The sequence below is a fragment of the Mya arenaria genome, chromosome 6, assembly GCF_026914265.1.
Source record: "Mya arenaria isolate MELC-2E11 chromosome 6, ASM2691426v1".
Classification (NCBI taxonomy): Eukaryota; Metazoa; Mollusca; class Bivalvia; order Myida; family Myidae; genus Mya; species Mya arenaria.
In genome coordinates this window covers 40,396,748-40,423,043 of record NC_069127.1, presented here as the reverse complement: position 1 = coordinate 40,423,043, position 26,296 = coordinate 40,396,748, and the positions used below count along the sequence as shown (strand labels likewise).

General features: G+C 34.1%; 1 protein-coding gene across 4 annotated transcripts in view; it reads right to left on the bottom strand.

The window, feature by feature from the left end:
* LOC128238338 (synaptic vesicle glycoprotein 2A-like) overlaps positions 1 to 19,819 on the bottom strand; it is a 29,357-nt gene extending 9,538 nt beyond the window's left edge. Inside the window, exons 1-8 of one of the 4 annotated variants that reach the window (XM_052954172.1) lie at positions 19,730 to 19,819; positions 19,331 to 19,441; positions 5,138 to 5,200; positions 3,625 to 3,786; positions 2,786 to 2,948; positions 1,859 to 1,980; positions 810 to 970; positions 324 to 398 (exon numbers count right to left, since the gene is read on the bottom strand). In XM_052954172.1, coding sequence (XP_052810132.1) covers positions 324 to 398; positions 810 to 970; positions 1,859 to 1,980; positions 2,786 to 2,948; positions 3,625 to 3,786; positions 5,138 to 5,200; positions 19,331 to 19,412 — 828 coding nt within the window. In that variant the 5' untranslated portion in view covers positions 19,413 to 19,441; positions 19,730 to 19,819. Of the gene's footprint in view, positions 1 to 323; positions 399 to 809; positions 971 to 1,858; positions 1,981 to 2,785; positions 2,949 to 3,624; positions 3,787 to 5,137; positions 5,201 to 7,103; positions 7,424 to 19,330 lie in introns of those variants that run through there. The other 3 variants (XM_052954174.1, XM_052954171.1, XM_052954173.1) reach the window with 3 other exon arrangements.
* Positions 19,820 to 26,296: the final 6,477 nt, after the last annotated feature.

Sequence of the window (26,296 nt, the reverse complement as noted above, 5' to 3'; positions counted from 1 at the left end):
TGTGCAATGGACCGGAACCATTTGAGCAATTTTGGTAAAGGACCACCAAAGGAACATTCCTGTGAAGTTTTGTCAAAATCCGTTTCAGTTTCAGAGGAGATGTCCTTTAAAGTAAAAGTTTACGCACGCACGCACGAACACACGCACGAACTCACGACGGACAATCTGTGACGACATAAGCTCCATGGCCTTCGGCCAGTGGAGCTAAAAACCAGGATGGTTTTGATTTCTTTAAGAAAGAAGGGCTTTCAATCTAGCTAGATCTCTGTCTAGTTTAAAATCCAACAATATAAGTACCGTATCCGAGTTTTAAAACTTCTCACCTGGAATGGTTTGTTCCCATGGTTAATTTTATGCACTGTCATCAGACTGTCTACAGCTAGAGCCTCTTTATGGTGCTGGAAAGGAAAGACAAACATATAAATAATAGGCCATACAAAAGCTTATAATTATTGTCCCTTAAATTCAAGATTTATTATACACACATTTTTGCTTTCATTTTATTTGGTCTAAACGAAAACTTATATCTAATGCTATGGACATAATTGCCTGAATGCATTAAAAATTGTTGTTGTTCTTGTTGTTGTTAAAAACTAATGGCAAATCTAAAAATATAGATATCTCTTTTTGAACAATGCTCAAAAGACTGAGGACAGAGTAATACGGGTCAGGTAACCTGAACCAGAATCTTATATTTTTTAGGCCTGATCGGTCTTGAAAATTCACAAAAATTAAATCCACATTAAATTGAAACAATCTACAATCTACAAAACATAAAAAAAATGTAAGTTGTGTATATTAATCCTTACTGTAAGGTAAAATTTGGGACTCTCTGGCATGAACATGAAAAAGAATGCTGATGATAGACTCGGGAATGTACAGATTGCAATGAATATACGCCAGCTATTGTACTTGAAATCAGGAGAGAAATACCCAAGCGTCGAGTGGGGAATGACCAGCCATGCCAGACCTGAAACGGGAATATTAATTTAAAATGATAAGATAAAATGTAATCCATTATCTATGACAAGGTTTATCGGCATTTATCAAGGCAACAATCAACAAATTCAAACTCAACAAGATATGAAACTTCAGGGTGTGGAATCACTATTTTAGATTTGCTTGTATTTTAATGATGCAATCCTTAGCCAAATTTTCAACTTGACATAAATTTGACAGATGCAATGCTGAACTTTTAGCCAAGGATTATATAATTAAAATACAAGCAAATCTAATATAGTTCACCCGTGTAGGAGAAGAAAATAGATTAGTTTGTTATAGCCTAAGTAATATTTTCATATCTTTCCTGTTAAAAAATTATTTAGAAATTAACATAACATAATTGTATGTTTACATTGGTTGTGACCCGTGATGACCCATGGGAGAACCCCTGAACTGTCACATGATTCCTCACCCTGAACTTTTTATGCCAGTTCATCCAACCAATAAGTAAGCTAGTTCTCTATTAGCTCCATCTTACTCCCAAACAGCATGTACCACAATTAATACAATTGTTTTAATTTACCAAAAAGGATGAATAAATATCGAAAACCATGGTTCTTATGAAGGATACCAGGTCTAATTTGAAAGAAGGTGTAGGGAACACGGTATTTCTACCTTATGAGATGATAGTTGATCACTGTAAATCTTTTAGGACCCACCAGTCATTTAATATCTGTGCATTTTCAGATATTAAATACACCTTTACAATTTTTTTATCATTAATTAATATTTTTTAGTAAGTAGTTAAAGGTTTATCACTCAAAATTTATGTTTGTTATACATGTGTATGTATTGATTTTAAATACAAGTGTCACTTTAAACATATCTACATGTATGTTAAATTTGAAATCCGTACCTGCGGCTATGATATTTCCCATCATCCAGAACGTGGCTAGTGCACTGATCATAGCCCCTCGTCGAAACTTTGGCAGGAATTCCGTAAAGTAGGAAAATATCACAGGAATGCTACCACCAACTCTGAAATTCATATATCATAAGTAAGTGTGAAATTTAATATGGCCTGAAAATAAATAATTCTGGTTCCCGTTAATTCACCCTACCTACGAAATAAGCGCTTCTCCTAGTGTTTGAACTTTCTATAGTCTGTTTGTTAAATAAAAAATGTTTTAAATACCTGCTGATAGGCAAAAGTCTCTAAGTACACAAAAAACATATTTCTCGAACATTAATGTATCCTGCACTGTTGAAAATAGATTAACGTCTTCACGGATTCAAAATTATATGAACCAAGAAATTAAAAGAAAAGTTTGATTAGGTTTGTTAAGATTGTATACATAACTACAAACAATTTTTTAAAGATATAGAGGATAATTATTTCAGTGTAAGATTGAAATATATTTCACGGAGTGAGCGCCAAAAGCTATATTTCAGGAGTAGCTGGCCACGAGTGAAATAAATACTTCTGGTGTTCACAAGATGAAATCTACTGCAATCATACACTGAAACCAACAATTTGTCTTTATGTTTTATGCCTAAGAAGGATATAAATTGTCCTTTAAATGTAGTTTTTGAGAAAATCATGACAAATTGTATGGGAATGTTATGTCCTTTCAGTAATGACATTGTTTGAACTGGTGTCCCAGCCCTGTTCACGCTGACATTAGATTTTAAAGTAAGAGCTGGCTAAATTGTCAAAAGAATGAAAAATATCAAAATGTTATTTCACTGTTTGAAACAGTGAAATATCATTTTTATTTCACAGATAAATCTATATAACTTCTACATAGCAAAAAGTATCATCATTAAATATTAATATTATTACCCAACACCACTGATGAATCTCATAATTAGAAAGAGCCAGAAAACTTGAGATGTGCTGGAGACAAGCCCTCCAAGCCCATTCACCGTCAGCGAGCCCATCAGAACCGTCCGTCGCCCTATCTTGTCTGCCAACGAGCCCCAGAAGTAACCTCCCACCATCATACCTGCAGACAGAATTGATGTGATTTGTATCTCAATGTAGAGCATGGACATGTTGTAACGGTTGTAGTAACATGTTATGTAAATATAAACGTTCTGAACATGTGTGATTTATATAAGCAAAATATTGATGAAAAAAAACTAATGAAAGATTACAGGCAACAATCATTCAATATAGCTCCTCATAAACACACTGACAAAGATGACAGCATTGAGCTTACTCACAGACAAAGATGATAATGTTGAGCTTACTAACCAACAAAATGATAACATTGTGCTTACTCACAGACAAAGATGATAATGTTGAGCTTACTAACCAACAAAATGATAACATTGTGCTTACTCACAGACAAAGAGGATAATGTTGGGCTTACTAACCAACAAAATGATAACATTGTGCTTACTCACAGACAAAGATGATAATGTTGAGCTTACTAACCAACAAAATGATAACATTGTGCTTACTCACAGACAAAGATGATAATGTTGAGCTTACTAACCAACAAAATGATAACATTGTGCTTACTCACAGACAAAGATGATAATGTTGAGCTTACTAACCAACAAAATGATAACATTGTGCTTACTCACAGACAAAGATGATAATGTTGAGCTTACTAACCAACAAAATGATAACATTGTGCTTACTCACAAAGAGGATATTATGTTGAGCTAACTTACCAACAAAGATGATAGCGTTGAGCAAGCCCTTGTCAGCAGAGGTAAGGTGAAGATCGCACTGGGCGCTAGGCAGCATAAAGGAGACAGATAGAACCTCGATGGCATCACTGGACACTGCCCACCCACACAGGGCCAACAGTAGCACATGGAACTTTCCATAGCCTGAAAGGAGGGGGCGGGAATACATTTAAAACAAATACAGAACCATTTTCTTACCTTAACTTCAGTTATTAAAACATCTTTTTTATCCCCCGCCTTGAAAAGGCGAGGGGATATAGTAATGGTAGGCGCGCTTCCGTGCGTGCGTGAGTGTTTGCATGCGTGTGTGCATCTGTCCGTCCCACATTAATTTCTTTGCATCTCCTCTAACATTTCTCATGCGATTTCTACCAAACTTTCACAGATCAATGATCATAAAGTGAAGCAGCGCATCTAGTCGGGCTTTCCCGATTCAACCATTTTTGAAAGAGTTATTGCCCTTTGCTTATTTTACATTTAAAATTGGTTTCTTCACAACTACTGTTACGTTTTTCATGCAATTTCTACCAAACTTTCGCAGATTGATGACTATATAGTGACGCAGCGCATATTGTTGGGCTTTCGCGATTCGGCCATTTTTGAAAGAGATATTGCCCTTTTTTAATTTTACATTTAAAATTGGTTTCTTCGCAACTTACGTTTATGACTATATAGTGACGCAGCGCATATTGTCAGGCTTTTGCAATTTGACCTTTTTTGAAAGATGTAATGCCCTTTCTTAATTTTACGCATTTCTTATGTTCCTGGGAAACTACCCTTACCATTGATTGGCTTTCGTTACAAAAAATGTCCCCATGAGGCGGGGAATGTAGCTGTCTGTGACCGCTCTTGTTTGACTAATGGTGCATTTAAAAAACCTAGAACAAAAAAATCTAGAAAATTATTGTCAAGCTCAGAAATTGATGCAAATTGTTTTTCAATGCACTAAATTAAGAAATGCAGATGATGATAGTTTGTTTCAATGAGATATTGCCTTTATTTAAAAATTTTAGCACCAAAAATTATTTTCACAAGTGGCACACCCACAACTGAAAATATGAATTTTAGCTAAACACAAGATGATTTAAAATTGATATCTCTCCAAAACAAACACTTGTTTTTATATAACAAATAGTGATTTAAAGCTAGCTGCACTCTCGCATATTGACAGTTTTGATCTTTTTTTAAAAACATTGTCCTAGAATCAGCTGATTTTGGCATCAATGCCTTCAATTCAGTCATATAAGATAATCCATAACAGAACATATAACAATTATTTGGAAATCTGCTGAATTCTCTTTTATCCATTTAACATAAATTTTTAACATAAATATGAATACTGCAATCTGCTATTTTGTCAGCATTTTTATATCACTGGTTTCCAGGCACGCGAAAATTAGCTCATTGCAAGACCAAAATAAAAAAGATGTCAAAACAATCATCAGTGAGATTGCAGCTCTAAAATGTTATCCCAATAATAATTAAAAAAACTTACCTATTGTCTTCAATGCATCTTCGTACGATATTTTATCAGGCTGTCTGGGGCCGTCATCACCACCTGGAATTTTTTTTTCAGACATATTGGCTGACGTTTATTCATCCAACAGTAAAATGCAAGCTTTGAATTTGTGTACAAAACTCTGCCCAAAATTCTAATGTCAAATTTAAGACAAAACTCAACTAAACTACCATCATATTGGACTTTGTTCTCAAAACTTCCTCAATAAAATTAATGCAAACATTTACCAATTAAATATAAGGCATATTAATCCCCAAAAAATAGGTCTTTAAAGATTCATTTTGGGTGGAATCATTTCGTGTTTGATCTTTGAAAGACAACGGAAATCAAACCAATTATTACACAATTTTTCGAAATAAGAGTTTTGTATGAGCAAGCCCAGTTCTCACATTCCTATTTTGCATACAAAGAACTTTTACGGTACATGAAATTCAGAATTTGAACAAGCCCTTCAAACATTTTGCAAACGCAGGGCTTGAGGAAATGCCCTAATTTAGACCACTTTATTTAGGCAATAAAACCTATAACATGATACTGGGTAAGCAAGATTATTCACATCCAACTGTGATATGCCCAGTTTTTGACTGTCAATGCCCAGCTTCGAAGGAATGTCGTCCCTATCAATCTGATAACATAGTTCTTGTTGGCAAGTTTGCTCCAATTTGTTTTGGTGTCATGACCTAAAAGCACTCAGTATTACCCAAAACCACTACTCATGATGTAGAAACTGAACAAAACTTCCATACAGCTATTTTTCAGAAAAAAAATACAGCCAAATTCCATTTCTCATATTTTGAAAAAAAATATATGCATATTTTGTAATGTTCAACACAAACATAACAGGATCATGTTTATTATTGCTTGATGAAAAATCATGAAGTTCTATACTTTAAAGTACTTTTTTCATTATTTGTACACAATTTTATTTATTTGGTAGAAGTAGCACATGTATACATGTGCATCACGTGTATACTGGTAATGACTATAAATAGTCTCATCTGAGATGTTTTGAGCAGGTTTTAAATAATACTCTCTTGAAAAAAATCCTGTCCAAAATGACATTCATTTCAGTGCCAACAACTTGCACATATAGGTTACACACCACCATTGTCATTTCCTCTATAATTCAATGTGAAATGATTATTTTTAGACAACATTTAAAGGCATTTCGAGCGAATGCAGACTATGATAAATATATATATTCTTAAAGTACAAGCTTAAAATTACCTTTTAAGCCAATAAAAAAGGGGGGTCAAGTTATTCCTAAGAAAAATCTCTCCAAATGAAAAACAAACTCTTTATAATTGCACAGTCCCCCATGACAGTTCTTCCAAAATGACCTTTCAACTATAGGGCAGCAGTTTATGCTTAATTCTCTATTCTAAATGATAAATCAAGCAATAATATATACTCAAGGTATAAAAGTTTCAGGAATAATGATATTTTTGATTTACAGTGTATTGAGCATGTGAAAACATGTCTATCAGTCATAAAAACATTATTTTTTTATTGAGAATTTTCCACACAACGGAAGTACATATGACGCATTGGTGACGTCATACCTATAACTTTATATTTACATGATATTTCAAAGGTGTACCTGTAAAATACATGAAATGTAGAAAGAAAGAAAATATATCTTTATACTTAGTTGTCACCATTTAATATTGTCCAATGAGGAGGGAGTATTTCTCACATTTTCTCAAACATTTGTTTCAGTAAATCAGCAGTTATTATTTTAAATCAGGAGAAGCAATATATATAAGCAGTGGCTGGCCTATTAAATGAGTAGGTAGTTTACAAAAGAAAATGTAGACCACTAAAAGGTTAAAAAATATAAGTAACTGTGTCGTATCAAACCATTTATCTTTGTAAGTACATACTTTCTAACAACCTTGAACTTTACAAAATGTAGGTTTTTTAAAATATGCATTGAATTTACCTTTAATCTTTTGGTAGTTCAATAAAAGTGGATCGTGTTCCATTTTGTTCTGAATAATAATGAAGTCTTTAACTTAAATATATTTTGCAGGTTCTCTGAATCATTATCTCACAATTTTTTTTAATCCAATCCTTTCTGCTGATAATAACAATACTTTACATGAGTCAAGTTAAAGTTTGTTGCACTTCAAACACTAGATTGTATATAATATACAAGTTATGAAACACAACAGTATAATCTCTGTAGTTTATTTTCTTGTAATGAAAACCAATACGACTATCAATGGCCTATCATGATAAAGGTCAATGATTGTTTAAGTACAATGACTTAAATGGGTAACACTTATTCAAACTCATAAGCAGTCAGCCACAGTAGAAGTGTTAACAGGCCACTTATGTAAAAGTGCTCATTTTTGTTCTATTTAGTAAACTTTGAAAATGCAAAAAATGGAAGTGCCTATAACATTATTATGAGTGGTTATTTTAAAAATTTGTATGCAAATTAGACATTGCATTTATAAGGCCATAAAAAATATTTGTTTGCTAAGGATTATCTTGTCCAAAAGTGGTAATGTTAAAAGGAATAAGATAGCATTTTTTTATTATTCGGCTTTATGTTAGAACTGTTTTGTCATCATTGGGGAATGGTGTAAATGATTATTATTGGGGAATGGTGTAAATGATTATCATTGGGGAATGGTGAAAATGATTATCATTGGGGAATGGTGTAAATGATTATCGTTGGGGAATGGTGTAAATGATTATTATTGGGGAATGGTGTAAATGATTATCATTGGGGAATGGTGTAAATGATTATTATTGGGGAATGGTGTAAATGATTATCGTTGGGGAATGGTGTAAATGATTATTATTGGGGAATGGTGTAAATGATTATCATTGGGGAATGGCGTTAATGATTATCATTGGGTAATGGTGTAAATGATTATCATTGGGGAATGGCGTTAATGATTATGATTGGAGAATGGTGTAAATGATTATCATTGGGGAATGGTGTAAATGATTATTTTTGGGGAATGGTGTAAATGATTATTATTGGGGAATGGTGTAAATGATTATCGTTGGGGAATGGTGTAAATGATTATCATTGGGGAATGGTGTAAATGATTATTTTTGGGGAATGGTGTAAATTATTATTATTGGGGAATGGTGTAAATGATTATTTTTGGGGAATGGTGTAAATGATTATTTTTGGGGAATGGTGTAAATGATTATTATTGGGGAATGGTGTAAATGATTATGATTGGGGAATGGTGTAAATGATTATATTGGGGAATGGTGTAAATGATTATTATTGGGGAATGGTGTAAATGATTATCATTGGGGAATGGTATAAAAGTTAAATGTTTGCGAATGGCATGAAAGTTGATCATTAGGAAAAGGCGTAAAATAAGATATTGGGAAATAGCATAAAAGTTACTTATTGGGGAATGCCATAAAAGTTAATTGTTAGAGATTGGCATAAAGGTTAATTGATGGAGAATGGCATAAAGTTTAATTGTTGGAGAATGGCATAAATGTTAATTGTAAGGAAAGGCATAATGGTTAATTGTTGGGGAATGACATAAAGGTTAATTGTTGGAGAATGGCATAAAGGTTAATTGTTGGGAGAATGGCATAAAGGTTTATTGTTGGGGGCATAAAGGTTAATTGTTGGAGAATGGCATAAAGGTTAATTGTAAGGAAAGGCATAATGGTTAATTGTTGGGGAATGACATCAAGGTTAATTGTTGTAGAATGGCATAAAGGTTAATTGTTGTAGAATGGCATAAAGGTTAATTGTTGGAGAAAGGCATGAAGGTTAATTGTTGGACAAAGGCATAAAGGTTAATTGTTGGAGAATGGCATAAAGGTTAATTGTTGGAGAATGCCATAAAGGTTAATTGTAAGGAAAGGCATAATGGTTAATTGTTGGGGAATGGCATAAAGGTTAATTGTTGGAGAATGGCATAAAGGTTAATTGTTGGGAGAATGGCATAAAGGTTTATTGTTGGGGGCATAAAGGTTAATTGTTGGGGAATGACATAAAGGTTAATTGTTGGGGAAAGGCATAAAAGGTTAATTGTTGGGGAATGGCATAAAGTTCAATTGTTTGAGAATGGCATAAAGGTAAATTGTTTGAGAATGGCATAAAGGTAAATTGTTGGAGATTCGCATAAAAGTTTATTGTTGGAGAATGGCATAAAGGTTAATTGTTGGAGAATGGCATAAAAGTTTATTGTTGGGGAATGGCGTAAATGTTAATTGTTGGAGAATGGCATGAAGGTTAATTGTTGTAGAATGGCATAAAGGTTAATTGTTGGAGAAAGGCATGAAGGTTAATTGTTGGAGAATGGCATAAAGGTTAATTGTTGGAGGATGGCATAAAGGTTAATTGTTGGAGAATGGCATAAAGGTTAATTGTTGGAGAATGGCATAAAGGTTAATTGTTGGAGAATGGCATAAAGGTTAATTGTTGGAGAATGGCATAAAGGTTAATTGTTGGAGAATGGCATAAAGGTTAATTGTTGGAGAAAGGCATAAAAGTTTATTGTTGGGGAATGGCGTGAATGTTAATTGTTGGAGAATGGCATAAAGGTTAATTGTTGTAGAATGGCATAAAAGTATATTGTTGGAGAATGGCATAAAGGTTAATTGTTGGAGAATGGCATAAAGGTTAATTGTTGGAGAATGGCATAAAGGTAAATTGTTGGGGAATGGCATAAAGGTAAATTGTTGGGGAATGGCATAAAGGTTAATTGTAAGGGAATTGCATAAAGGTTAATTGTTGGGGAATGGCATAAAGGTTAATTGTTGGGGAATGGCATAAGGTTAATTGTTGGGGAATGGCATGAAGGTTATTTGTTGGACAATGGCATAAAGGTTAATTGTAAGGGAAAGGCAAAAAGGTTAATTGTTGGGGAATGGCATAAAGGTTAATTGTTGGAGAATGGCATAAAGGTAAATTGTTGGAGAATGGCATAAATGTAAATTGTTGGAGAAAGGCATAAAGGTTAATTGTTGGAGAATGGCATAAAGGTTAATTGTTGGGGAATGGCATAAATGTTAATTGTTGGGGAATGGCATAAAGGTTAATTGTTGGAGAATGGCATAAAGTTTAATTGTTGGGGAATGGCATAAATGTTAATTGTTGGGGAATGGCATAAAGGTTAATTGTTGGAGAATAGCATAAAGGTTAATTGTTGGAGAATGGCATAAAAGGTTAATTGTTGGGGAATGACATAAAGGTTAATTGTTGGAGAATGGCATAAAGGTAAATTGTTGGAGAATGGCATAAAGGTTAATTGTTGGAGAATGGCATAAAGGTAAATTGTTGGAGAATGGCATAAAGGTAAATTGTTGGGGAATGGCATCAAGGTTAATTGTTGGGGAATGGCATAAAGGTTAATTGTTGGGGAATGGTATAAAGGTAAATTGTAAGGGAATGGCATAAAGGTTAATTGAAAGGGAATGGCATAAAGGTTAATTGTTGGGGAATGGCATAAAGGTTAATTGTTGGGTATGGCATAAAGATAAATTGTTGGAGAATGGCATTAAGGTTAATTGTTGGAGAATGGCATCAAGGTTAATTGTTGGGGAATGACATAAAGGTTAATTGTTGGAGAATAGCATAAAGGTTAATTGTTGGAGAATGGCATAAAGGTTAATTGTTGGGGAATGACATAAAGGTTAATTGTTGGAGAATGGCATAAAAGTAAATTGTTGGAGAATGGCATAAAGGTTAATTGTTGGAGAATGGCATAAAGGTAAATTGTTGGAGAATGGCATAAAGGTAAATTGTTGGGGAATGGCATAAAGGTTAATTGTTGGGGAATGGCATAAAGGTTAATTGTTGGGGAATGGCATAAAGGTAAATTGTAAGGGAATGGCATAAAGGTTAATTGTAAGGGAATGGCATAAAGGTTAATTGTTGGGGAATGGCATAAAGGTTAATTGTTGGGTATGGCGATAAATTGTTGGGGAATGGCATAAAGGTAAATTGTAAGGGAATGGCATAAAGGTAAATTGTTGGGGAATGGCATAAAGGTAAATTGTTGGGGAATGGCATAAAGGTTAATTGTTGGGGAATGGCATAAAGGTTAATTGTAAGGGAATGGCATAAAGGTAAATTGTTGGGGAATGGCATAAAGGTAAATTGTTGGGGAATGGCATAAAGGTTAATTGTTGGGGAATGGCATAAAGGTTAATTGTTGGGGAATGGCATAAAGGTTAATTGTAAGGGAATGGCATAAAGATAAATTGTAAGGGAATGGCATAAAGGTTAATTGTAAGGGAATGGCATAAAGGTTAATTGTAAGGGAATGGCATAAAGGTAAATTGTAAGGGAATGGCATGAAGGTTAATTGTTGGAGATTGGCATAAAGGTTAATTGTTGGAGAATGGCATAAAGGTTAATTGTAAGGGAATGGCATAAAGGTAAATTGTTGGGGAATGGCATAAAGGTAAATTGTAAGGGAATGGCATAAAGGTTAATTGTTGGAGATTGGCATAAAGGTTAATTGTTGGGGAATGGCATAAAGGTAAATTGTTGGAGAATGGCATAAAGGTTAATTGTTGGAGAATGGCATAAAGGTAAATTGTTGGGGAATGGCATTAAGGTTAATTGTTGGGGAATGGCATAAAGGTAAATTGTTGGGGAATGGCATCAAGGTTAATTGTTGGGGATTGGCATAAAGGTAAATTGTTGGAGAATGGCATAAAGGTTAATTGTTGGAGAATGGCATAAAGGTAAATTGTTGGAGAATGGCATAAAGGTTAATTGTTGGAGAATGGCATAAAGGTAAATTGTTGGGGAATGGCATAAAGGTTAATTGTTGGGGAATGGCATAAAGGTAAATTGTTGGAGAAAGGCATAAAGGTTAATTGTTGGAGAATGGCATAAATGTTAATTGTTGGGGAATGGCATAAAGGTAAATTGTTAGGGAATGGCATAAAGGTTTATTGTAAGGGAATGGCATAAAGGTAAATTGTAAGGGAATGGCATAAAGGTTAATTGTAAGGGAATGGCATAAAGGTAAATTGTTAGGGAATGGCATAAAGGTTAATTGTAAGGGAATGGCATAAAGGTTAATTGTTGGGGAATGGCATAAAGGTTAATTGTTGGAGAATGGCATAAATGTTAATTGTTGGGGAATGGCATAAAGGTTAATTGTAAGGGAATGGCATAAAGGTAAATTGTTGGGGAATGGCATAAAGGTTAATTGTTGGGGAATGGCATAAAGGTTAATTGTTGGAGAATGGCATAAAGGTAAATTGTTGGGGAATGGCATAAAGGTTAATTGTTGGGGAATGGCATAAAGGTTAATTGTTGGGGAATGGCATAAAGGTAAATTGTAAGGGAATGGCATAAAGGTTAATTGTAAGGGAATGGCATAAAGGTTAATTGTTGGGGAATGGCATAAAGGTTAATTGTTGGGTATGGCATAAAGATAAATTGTTGGGGAATGGCATAAAGGTAAATTGTAAGGGAATGGCATAAAGGTAAATTGTTGGGGAATGGCATAAAGGTAAATTGTTGGGGAATGGCATAAAGGTTAATTGTTGGGGAATGGCATAAAGGTTAATTGTAAGGGAATGGCATAAAGGTAAATTGTTTGGGAATGGCATAAAGGTAAATTGTTGGGGAATGGCATAAAGGTTAATTGTTGGGGAATGGCATAAAGGTAAATTGTTGGGGAATGGCATAAAGGTTAATTGTAAGGGAATGGCATAAAGGTAAATTGTAAGGGAATGGCATAAAGGTTAATTGTAAGGGAATGGCATAAAGGTTAATTGTAAGGGAATGGCATAAAGGTAAATTGTAAGGGAATGGCATAAAGGTTAATTGTTGGAGATTGGCATAAAGGTTAATTGTTGGAGAATGGCATAAAGGTTAATTGTAAGGGAATGGCATAAAGGTAAATTGTTGGGGAATAGCATAAAGGTAAATTGTAAGGGAATGGCATAAAGGTTAATTGTTGGAGATTGGCATAAAGGTTAATTGTTGGGGAATGGCATAAAGGTAAATTGTTGGAGAATGGCATAAAGGTTAATTGTTGGAGAATGGCATAAAGGTAAATTGTTGGGGAATGGCATAAAGGTTAATTGTTGGGGAATGGCATAAAGGTTAATTGTTGGGGAATGGCATAAAGGTTAATTGTTGGGGAATGGCATAAAGGTAAATTGTTGGAGAATGGCATAAAGGTTAATTGTTGGAGAATGGCATAAAGGTAAATTGTTGGAGAATGGCATAAAGGTTAATTGTTGGAGAATGGCATAAAGGTAAATTGTTGGGGAATGGCATAAAGGTTAATTGTAAGGGAATGGCATAAAGGTAAATTGTTAGGGAATGGCATAAAGGTTAATTGTAAGGGAATGGCATAAAGGTTAATTATTGGGGAATGGCATAAAGGTTAATTGTTGGAGAATGGCATAAATATTAATTGTTGGGGAATGGCATAAAGGTTAATTGTAAGGGAATAGCATAAAGGTAAATTGTTGGGGAATGGCATAAAGGTCAATTGTAAGGGAATAGCATAAAGGTAAATTGTTGGGGAATGGCATAAAGGTTAATTGTTGGAGAATGGCATAAAGGTTAATTGTTGGAGAATGGCATAAATGTTAATTGTTGGGGAATGGCATAAAGGTAAATTGTAAGGGAATGGCATAAAGATAAATTGTTGGGGAATGGCATAAAGGTTAATTGTAAGGGAATGGCATAAAGGTAAATTGTAAGGGAATGGCATAAAGGTTAATTGTTGGAGAATGGCATAAATGTTAATTGTTGGGGAATGGCATAAAGGTAAATTGTAAGGGAATGGCATAAAGGTAAATTGTTAGGGAATGGCATAAAGGTTAATTGTTGGGGAATGGCATAAAGGTTAATTGTAAGGGAATGGCATAAAGGTTAATTGTTGGGGAATGGCATAAATGTTAATTGTTGGGGAATGGCATAAAGGTTAATTGTTGGAGAATGGCATAAAGGTAAATTGTTGGGGAATGGCATAAAGGTTAATTGTTGGGGAATGGCATAAAGATAAATTGTTGGAGAAAGGCATAAAGGTTAATTGTTGGAGAATGGCATAAATGTTAATTGTTGGGGAATGGCATAAAGGTTAATTGTAAGGGAATGGCATAAAGGTTAATTGTAAGGGAATGGCATAAAGGTAAATTGTAAGGGAATGGCATAAAGGTTAATTGTAAGGGAATGGCATAAAGGTAAATTGTAAGGGAATGGCATAAAGGTTAATTGTTGGGGAATGGCATAAAGGTAAATTGTAAGGGAATGGCATAAAGGTTAATTGTTGGGGAATGGCATAAAGGTAAATTGTAAGGGAATGGCATAAAGGTTAATTGTTGGGGAATGGCATAAAGGTAAATTGTAAGGGAATGGCATAAAGGTTAATTGTTGGGGAATGGCATAAAGGTAAATTGTAAGGGAATGGCATAAAGGTTAATTGTAAGGGAATGGCATAAAGGTTAATTGTAAGGGAATGGCATAAAGGTTAATTGTTGGGGAATGGCATAAAGGTAAATTGTAAGGGAATGGCATAAAGGTAAATTGTAAGGGAATGGCATAAAGGTTAATTGTTGGAGAATGGCATAAAGGTTAATTGTTGGGGAATGGCATAAAGGTTAATTGTAAGGGAATGGCATAAAGGTTAATTGTAAGGGAATGGCATAAAGGTAAATTGTTGGGGAATGGCATAAAGGTTAATTGTTGGGGAATGGCATAAATGTTAATTGTTGGGGAATGGCATAAAGGTTAATTGTTGGAGAATGGCATAAAGGTTAATTGTTGGAGAATGGCATAAAGGTTAATTGTTGGAGATTGGCATTAAGGTTAATTGTTGGAAAATGGCATAAAGGTTAATTGTTGGAGAATGGCATAAAGGTTAATTGTAAGGGAAGGCATAATGGTTAATTATTGGGGAATGGCATAGTGGACTGTTAGTTGTTGGGGAATGGCATAAAGGTTAATTGTTGGGGAATGGCATGAAAGTTAATCCTTGGGGAATGGCATAAAAGTAAAACTGGCATAACTGGACAAATATTAAGTCAAAGTTATTAGCCTTGCATAACACATACAAGTCTATACTTCTTGTCTCCGGCGTCATGTGTACCAAGTCTAATAAGATTATCTGAATGTTTTTTGGTTTATGGCCAAGTTTCAAGTTTTTGCACAATGCTGATTATGACGAAAAAAGGAAGGCTATCACGTAAATGTTACATGGCTTTAATTATTTAAGGGGCTATACACCGTATGATGAAATAGCAAAAAAAGAGAAAATTGTCGAAAACTGACATAAACTAGGTATCGATGTGTACAATGCATTGATACTCACTAACTAAAGTACCATGTAGTTTACAATTAATTTATTTTTCGAAGTTTTTACATATTTTTCCATTAAAAAAGATTACCTACGTATGTATACCTAGTAGAATGTATTCTTATGCGTGATTGGTAGTCGATGTTATCACATGATATTACCAAGTTAGGTATACAGCTTAAATATTCCAATTGTTTAGGGTAAACCTTCGTAGCATAGTGGATACAACATTGGACTGCAATTTTGGCGACACCGGTTCGAACCCAGTCTCCGACTTGATTGTATTTTACATTTTGGCATATCAAAGAGTAAAACATTATATTAAATATTTTTTCTGAGATTCGTTACAGAAAAAAACACTTTTTTTAGTGCAAATCTGGTGAACAGTCCCTTTAAAGGTACATCATAGTACATTGTCCAAATTGTACATGTAAAAGCGTTACTAATGCTTTAAAAAAAATGAAAATTTGGGCAATTTTCTAAATTATTGAAATCTGTTCTATTGTGTGTTATCTTGTATGACTGATTTGAAGGCATTGCTACTGAAATTAGCTGATTCTGAGACCAAAAAAAAAAAAATGTCAATCAGTCAATCTGTGAGAGTGCAGTTTTAACATAGAATCAATTTTGTATGACATCAAATATTAAAATGTACTAAACAACTTATTCTGTTATATTATTTCCTTGTTTCAGTTTTAGCAAAAGCTTGGAGGGGCATCTATTTTAAACTTAAACACAAAACCTCAAGCTTGTAGGTCATGAATGACTTAAGTTAATACACCATCTTGAACAATTTTGATATCAAGATTTTACTTCCGTCTTAACTTGTTTAACCACTATGTGTCACATATGTTGCATTAATATATGATGAGATTTACCCTTGAGGGCAAATTGACCAAGGGGCAAATATGTGGATATAAATGCAAATACCCACTGTGGTAGATTAAATCTCAAACACTCAGTCTGGAGGTGGGGTCAAGAAATACCCATGACTATTTAAAATTTAGAGGTTAATACATGGCGTAGCCGGCCGTTGAGTGATAATTGGCCCGAGTGACTCATAATGGCCTGAGACGCAGTCGAGGGACATCATGAGCACGAGGGCTACGCCATGTATTAACCACTTTAATACATATGTTTGTTTTTAATTTTGCAAGTTTAAAGTTTGCTTTTTAAAGTGTACCTGCAATCCAGTTGTGCATTCTCATTTCGCTCTGGCTTGACTACGACGAGTTAACTCACTCTCAAATTAAATTTATTTTTTATTGTTTAGTTTTTAAGAGTGAGCCAAACAGACAAACAACATTTGTTGTCTTTTTAATGTTCCCATTCCAATTTCAATTGATCACCTTGAAAATTTCACAATGTCTATCCGAATGTTTCTGTACGAATCACTGACATCTGTCTGTTCATGTCCTGAATAACTGAATTCAATTCAATTAACATGAACACTTCGTTAGCAAGTAGAACAACTGTCTGTACTTAAATTAACCAATACCTTGTATAAATGATGTCAACATGTATGAACAGTTGCTGTTTTTCAAGTTAATTCAATTTTGCCGCTTCCTTTGTTTTGTTTTTGAATGTTGACGCAGAATAAAAATGCCGCCGTAACGGTCGAAACTGGCTATCAAACACTAGAATATCTTCCAAAACTGCGTTCGTTTTTGCCCGCCTTTAGGATTTTAATAATAAATATGTTCAAGCAGATCAATAAAATTTATTTATTTGGTCATGACGTTACTTTACAGTCTCCAAAATTGATTTTAAAGCGAAAATTGAATTCACGTACGAACGTTTTACACGTAGAACGTAAAATGAGTTGAGATTGAGTTTGAAATTGAACTCAAGTATTTTCATGATATTGAGGGAATTTGGGCCCTGATCTCACTCCTATTTTATTACTTTGAAAGTTATCAACTTTCAACACATTCTTGATTCTTTTCTTTTTTTAATTAAACAGACATGAATAGGCTCAGTTTAACTGTTTTCTGACGGTATGGCAGTTTTATTTCTTTTGAAAGATCGATTTCATTATTATTTTTCTGAAAATACTGCAACATAATATCGGGAAGTGAATAAGAATGGCATTAAATACAGATATTGATAATATCATACATCTGTAATATTAGCTTGAACATAATGTTTATGTACTTTTCAAAACAAACTACTGGCATTTTATTAATTAAAATATTCAATTTTCTTAATTGCCATATGAACATGTCCAAAAGATACCCTTGGGAACAAATTTATCCCATGGGCAAATGTTTTGACATATAAATGCACATTTATATCAAAAATTAACTTTTAGTTTTACAATTATACACTGTATACAATATGTTCTTGTCAAATGATTGAAAATTAACACTAAAAAATAGACTAACTTTAAGAATTGTACATTGTTCCGGAAGATATAATAGATTATGATGTTGTATATGAATCAGTCTTTTTTTATAAAAGTTAACATTGTTTACCCCTTTGCATCAAGAAAAGCTTTTGCATAAAGGTGTTTATATAAAAATACATATTTTGTGAAATGTTTTGTTGATGCAAGAGGAGGAAAGATACTTTTAATCTGTAAAACCTCCCACAGTCATGCACCCAGTATATCTCTACAAAGTTGCATAAACCCAATAGCTGAGCAAATGAAAATCGAGATTTAGTACAGTTTCAACACATTGAGAATACTCTTTAATGAAGTTCCATGGAATACATGACTGACCACTGTTACTCATGTAGAAGGTTTTAAGTTATTTCATTGGAAGTTAGGCAACTGAAAGTCATAACTATTTCAATTCATGCAGATTTGTGTTTGTTTCATAAACTTTAGTAAGGCTAAGAAAACTTTAATATACCATAAATAAAACCGACCCTTTTTAGATACCTGAAATATGCAACATTGTGATAATATTAAATACAAAACAAGGTTGTTCTTGACTTACAAGAACTCTAAATTTGCACTTGTGTATAGCCGGAACATAGATAAAGCTAAATGTTTTATTTAACTCATTTAAGCTTAACTATTGGACTATTGAGCACTGAAAATAGGCATATATAGAAAGGAACCGAGGTCCTTTAGATCATTGATGATAAAATAACAGAGCAACCACAAAAACATGTGAATAGTCTGCAGTGGGTTCTTTTGCCCTTTTTGGGGCCGAAATTCAGCCCCCCTTTACCCACTGAAAAAAACTGAAAAAGCATATATTTTCCCCTACCTAAAGTAATTTAATAACACTTATTTTTTTAAAAAGGGCCAAATTTGTATGCGAAACTAATGTCTATGAAAAGACGTTGATGAAATTGTGTCCTTGCCCTGTCTGAAATGACATTTGATTTGGAACCGAGAACAGACTTAAATTCAAAACTTTGAAAAATATCAAATCGACATCTTCACTGTTTGAAACAGTGAAATATCAATTTAATTTCACTATTAAATCTCTATAAACCACCAGAAAGGATAACATAAATATTATTATACATCATGTATTTTCCCCCTTTTCCCGACCAATATTATTTTTCCCCTATTAAAGGGCCATGCCACCATTCCCTTCGAAGTGGAATAAAGTGGAATAAACACTGGACTGACCAAGAGACTGAACCAAGCAAACTGTAAGTCGCTAAAACCTAAACCAGGTGCCGTATTCAATAAGCATCTTAGTAACAATTTTCAGCTCATTTGAATTTTAAGAAAACAAACAATGTTTGTACACCAAAAGTATGGAAAAAAAAACAAGAAAATGGTACTTATGAATAAATCTGATGAAAATTAGCAGTTTTTAAAAATGATCGACGTCGAAAATTACGAAATTCTCACTAAATAACGAAATTCTCACTAAGTTGAAAATATTCACTAAGATGCTTAAAGATAAATGAGAACTTCAGTAGTCAATCACCTTACCAGAATTTTCAATGAGCAGTGGTTCTGCCTCATAATCATGATTAAATCTTGACTCTGCCATCAGAGGTCTTCTGTCTACCATTGCGTTCTAACTCGGTCTGTTGCTGAATTCTGATGGTGGAATCTGGTGGATGTCATTTCTGATTGCTTTTGAATTATTTGTATTTCTTTATCACTCTTAATAGAACTAAGTTATCGTTAATAAATGAAAATAAGATAAGTTCACTGCATACGCGCCTAATATATTTCACGACACAAATTAATTCTGAACCTGTCCGATTTAGACAATCCGAATATTTCTCTGAAAGCTAATATGGCGATTCTACGATCAATAGCATTAAATATTCTGAAGGTTTTGTATTAAATAAGTTTGAAATTAATTGAGCCAATTAATAATACCGTTTAGCGCTGAATGACAGAACATACATCGCTGGCCTTTTATTGTGTTTATGCCCGTATTTTTGTTTACGTAAACAAAGACGTCAAAACAGTCCAAAACAGTCAAAACACCTCAAAGTCGCAAGTAAACAATTATTGGGTTCGGTATACAACAATTTGCGATTTGCGCGTTTTTAGGGTATAAACGCAGCGGCGAAGATTTGGTTAAAGTACATAGGTACTACTTAAAAGAAGTCATCATATCCTGCAATTGGCCCATTGTTTCTTAGTTACGACAACTAATGTCGGTCTAAATACATGTATTGTGTTGAAATTTGTATTGATATTGTCATTGTGAAATGTTTTCTCATGCAATAAAATATTATTAAACAAGAGATGTTTGTCAAACATTATGCCCCCACCCCCTGAGCGCCATGTTGTCAGGATTATATGGACAATTGAATGAAATATGCATGGACCGAAATGACAGCTGATTTGACACTGACATTGGATGCCGTTGAGGCACTTTTAAGATTATAACCGTTGAAAGTGTGAGGATAGAGTGTGTAATGACAATGACCTTTGTCTCTATGACCTCAAAATCCATAGGAGTCATCAGCTGGTCACCAAAAATCTAAATGTCAAATTTGAGGGCCATGGATGCAGGCATTGACAAGTTATCACACAGACAAGCTTTTTTGTCACTGTGACCTTGACCTTTGACCTGATGACCCCTAAAATCATAAGGGCATCTACAGGTCAGACACAAGTCAAGTTTGAGCGCCATACGTGCAGGCATTGTCGAGTTATCATTCGAAAAAAATTCGCATTCAGGTTCACTGTGAACTTGGCCTTGGACCCGATAAATCCTAAAATCAATACGGGTCATCTACTGGTCAGGCCCAACTTCCATGTCAAGTTTGATGATCATAGGTTCAGGCATAGTTGAGATATCACTGGGAGCAGATTTGTTAACTTTTATGCGTTAAAGGGCACTGTGACATTGACCTATGACCCGATGAGCCCTAAAATCAATAGGGGTCATTAACTGGTCTGGCCCAACTTCCATATCAAGTTTGATGATCATAGGTTCAGGCATAGTTGAGATATCACTAGGAGAAGATTTGTTATTTTTTTACGTTAAAGGTCACTGTGACCTTGACCTATGACCCGATGACCCCCCAAAACATCATTTACTGGTCAGGCCCAACCTCCAAGTCAAGTTTGAGGGCCATGGCTGCAGCCATTGTCGAGTTATCACAAGGACAACCTTTTATCATTCAAGGTCACTGTGACCTTGACCTTTGGCTCGATGACCTCCAAAAACAATAGGGTCATATACTGGTCAGGCTCAACCTCCAAGTCAAGTTTGAGGGCCATGGGTTTAAGTATTGTCAAGTTATCACACGGACAACCTTTTACCATTGAAGGTCACTGTAATCTTGATCTCTGATGACCCCCCAAAAAATAGGGGTCATCTACTGGTCAAGCCCAACTTCCATATCAAGTTTGTTGACCATAGGTCTAGGCATTGTTGAGTTATCACTCGGACAAGCTTTAAAATTATTTTAACATTAAAGGTCACTGTCACCTTGACCTTTGACCCGATAAGCCCTAAAATCAATAGGGGTCATCTACTGGTTAGGCTTAACCTTCCTGTCAAGTAGGATGACCATAAGTCCAGGAATTGTTGAGTTATCACTCGGACAAGCTTTGGTCTACCGACGGACAGACCGACCGACCGACCGACATGTGCAAAGCAATATACCCCTCTTCTTCGATGGGGGCATAATTAGTTACGACAACATTTTATAATTAATTTCACAGAATTGGAAAAGTGTGTCACAACCCGGGATCCCTCGCTTATAAGGTGGATGCTCTACCGACTGGGCTACTGCGCCGATTACACACCCTCTCAACATCTGTAAAGTGGTAACGATAACCTGACATTCTCTCCCGCCAAGTTGGAATTCGTCCTGAATTTTTAGGATGGAGGTGAACATGTACCCGTCGAAAATATGGATAGGATATGGACTGCAAATACTCAGTCTCGGTCCCTCGTTGGGCGCCATTCATCTGACGCACCAGACTGAGAAATATGTGGACCCCACGCTAACATGGCGAGCTCTACCGACTGGGCTACTGACCTGTATATAGTTTGTGATCTATTGACATAAATATTCCAAAGACATTTTTGAAATAATTGCTCATCATTTCTATCATGATAGAAAAAATGAAATGTACGTTATACTAATACTTTGAAAGTGTGTTATTGAGAACCGGAATTAATAAGTGGGAAAACAGTGTGAAATATTATAATATAACAACGTTTTTTACAGTAAGTGTTTAATTAATTTAGATACTGGATGGTGTTATCAATCTTTTAGAGAGCCTCTCAAAATGAGATAATAAATTGTAATTAAATATAAGAATTACAAAAACACCAATGTCGGTTTTATTTCTTGTTTCACTTTTTCAAATAACAAACGGGTAAATGTGAAGAAAATAGGATCTTCACTTTATGGCCATACCACACCGCATTAATATATATATATATATCGTGGTTTAAAAAGGTAACTAGAGATACCGCTTGCTTCATAAACAAGCAACACGACTAATTTTGATGCAAAGCATCAACGACGCCAATAATGTTTTTGAAACATGACTTAAAGAAAGCTGATGCAGTTCACCAGCATACAAAGTTTGAGGAGCCTGGATACAAGCATTCTTCACTTATTGAAACAGATTTTCAGCTCAAGGTCACCAGGACCTTAACCTTTTACCAACTGACGTCAAAATGGTCAGCGTTATGGTCATGTTTGAGGGACATCTACCAAGTTCGACGTCTCTATGCCTAAGCCTTTTTAACTTATTTGTAGGAAACTGCGTATTTTCAGCTTACGGTCACAACGACACTGACCTTTGACCTCAAAAGTAATAGGTTCATCTGCTGGCCATGACCAGTTTGCCTACAGCAGTTGAGGTCCCTTAGCCATTGCGTGATTCAGATATTGATCGGAAACCGATGATCAGCTTAAGATCACCACATTTTAACCTTTGAATCACTGACCTCAAAATTAATATGGTTAATCGGCTGGATACGTCCGATCAAACGACCAGGTTTGATGTCCCTGATCGAGCCTCTTCAGATATTGAATGTAAACCGATTTTCAACTGAAGGTCACCAGAACCTTGACCTTTGACACACTGACCTCAAAATCGAAAGGCTCTATATATGCTTGTCATGACCAACCTGCCTAAAAAGATTATGTCCCTGGGCCTAAGCGTTCTTCATATATTAATCGGAAACGGGTTTTCAGTTGAAGGTAATATTATGGTCACCACGACATTGGCCTTTGACAAACTGACATCAAAACCAAAAGGCTTTATAAGTTTATATGCTAGTCATGAACAAGCTGCCTTCAAAGTTAAAGAACCCTGGGTCAGGTGGTTCTTCAGATAATGATCGGAAACCGTCCGGACGGACGGATGGACGATCAGATAATTATTTGCCACCCTCTAGGGCATAAAAATCCAAGGTGCAATTTTAAACTTATCGTTTAATGTGTTTTGTTATACCATTGCCAACTTTGGAGAAATCCGCTGAGCGAAAGTGCCTATAGAGTTATATAGGGAAAATATGGTTAAACAGTTCTCACGACTAAGTCTTTCAACAGATCAACTTACTTCCTACATATATGTTAGGATCATTCTTGCCCATGAAGATGATGGTTTTGTATTAATTGTATGATTTTTACATTTTGGTCCTTTTAAAGAATTTTAAGAATTTTTTTTTCTTTCAAATGCACTTTTCGAAATAATGAATTTTTAAATATCTTTTGGTCCTTTTTGAACATTTATGTAAAATTTGTAGAAAATAGATGCCGAGAAATTGTGTATTTAACTGTACGATAATGGTTTTATGGCCCACCCCGCGGCGTATTCACAGCAGGATAGAAATAATCCATCGGCAAGGTTATGACACTGGGTAGACATGTGCAACGAAGTTTGTCATTTATAGCAATAATACTATTCCATAACTATTTCGGATTTTTTTCCCTTTTATCATTATTATATAATTGAAATTATATATGATACTCTATTATTCATTTACATGAGTAGTTGAGAAATGTCATATATTGTTTTTGTGTAGAACTTTAAGAAATGTCATACATTGTTTTTGTGTAAAAAAAAGAAAGTAATATATTTAGCAAAAATTATTCCCATTTTTAATCGTAATCACTATTACAGACAGTTAGAACGTAACACATTTCTTATAAAATATTAAAATTTCAAGTCTCAATAGCAGTTTGGGAAATACATATGGGCTATGAAACATAATAAATAAGGGTACTCAACGATAATAATTTACATATCTACATCGAGTCAACATGTTCATTAGTAATGCTTAAGTTCATAATGATAAACATTTTGGTCTACCATTTTACACTCAACAAACATGTTTATGAATTTAGCGTAAATATAATTATTTTGATTAGGCAAGAAATGTGTTACATGGCATTTTGTCAGCATAGTTTTAGTAACGAGTGCACCAGCTATAGGTTTTCATAACGTGTCAAAATGTTGTTATGAAATAAAAGGGTATACCTGTCTTATTATCAATACAACATTAATGACATTTTAACTTGTAACTTTAAAGACCGGTAGTAAATGATAGCAACTTCAGTTAATATTTCATTTTAGCTGTTCCTTTCCGAAATTTCACACCCAATTTTGTGTTACACTGATATTAGAAAAATTACCAAACAGTTAAAATAAAGGTGTGGAAATGGCCCCAATTAAATGTCTTGATAAACGATCTATTATAGACTTCAACAAATAGAAACGGAATATAATATGTAAATTATTATGTATGGTGTAATGATGAACAAATTAATGAAAATCATTTTATAACTATGTTTAAGCAACGCCTTGTTGATGAATATAAACAACAATGGTACGCAAGTATTAATGAAAATAATGTCCTTACTGTGTATAAGGTAATTAAAACTGCACATGAGTTTGAACCATATTTAGATATGATATTGTTAAGAAACCTTAGAATTGCTGTTACAAAATTACGTATATGTGCTCATAATCTAAGAGTTCAAACAGGTAGATATGAAGGTATACAGAGAAATTTACGTATTTGCCAGATGTGTAATTTAGATGAATTAGAAGATGAGTTTCATTTTGTGTTTAAGTGTTCTAGATTTAGTCAATTAAGACAGACGTATATAAAAAGATACTATAGGGTTAGACCTAGTATGTTTAAGTTTGTACAACTATTATGTACTCAAAATAAAAAAGAGCTATCCATGTTAGCCAAATACGCGTACGAGGCTTTTAAAATAAGATATGATATGTTGGTACATGTGTAGCTACATGTATTGTGATTATGTATGTAAACTTGTTGATATCATTATTATTTGTAAGATTCATATCGATGAATAATACAACATTTATATCGTTTGATATATGCAATTTTGAGTTGTTAATATGTCAAATATTCTGTAATAAAAAACAGTACAAAATATCATGCATCACATGTTTCCGTGACTATTATGTTTTTATATTGAACAATATTTAAGACAATATTATGTTCCAAAATAACTTTGTAACGAAATATGTCATATGTTATGTTAAACAACATTTCAAGTTTAGTTATATTAGTTCATCCATAGCTATCCGTTTATTATGTGTCTGCTTACTACATTGTATAATTGTACAATTCATGTATTTGTATACAATTTATGTATTTGTATGCAATATGTATGTTTATCACGAAAAACTGTATAAGTTTAAGTGAAAATAAAATCTGTTCTGTTCTGTTCTGTTCTGTAAAAGAAGTAAGTTTATCAGAGATGATTTGATATTTCAGTACTTTATCAACTAACGTTTTCCCTATAGAACAGCTCTACCTAATTGTGGCTAAATCTAAAAAAGTCAAAAACTGAAATTTTCTATCGCAACTTATAATAAAATGACGGGTCAACTTTATGACCCTCATAAATTCTGTATTTCTTATCTGCCTTAATCTTACACTGCGTCCAGTAGATAAATTAGTGCTAAACTAGCGTATCTTAACGCTACTATTGCACTGAGAGGGGGGAAATCGATAGAGACCGTAGTTACCATAATAAGCTCCAAAGTTGGCAATGGTTAAGTGTGACACAAAATTGCACAAATAATATTCTATACTCATCCAGTTTATAAGGGGTACGAGAGTAACACAGCAGCACATATGAGAACACAAATTCAAAGTAAGTATCACACGACGTTTAGTGGTACATGTGTGTAGTTATTATCAGAAATGAGCATTTATGATATTTAAGATAAAAATCACATTATTGTATACGCAACAATTAGCAAGATTACAAATTATGGACAAAATACTGTATATTTATATCTCAAATAATAATAAAAAAAACATTCGGGTTATTTATCTGCACCACCCTACTGTGTATAACAGATTGAAATCATTGTTGGCAATTAATGTTGATACAAGGGGAAATCACTGCGTCTAAAATTTAACTCACGCTGTATAAAAATTCATTTCCGCTGTTTCGCCGGTATTATTTCCCGCAA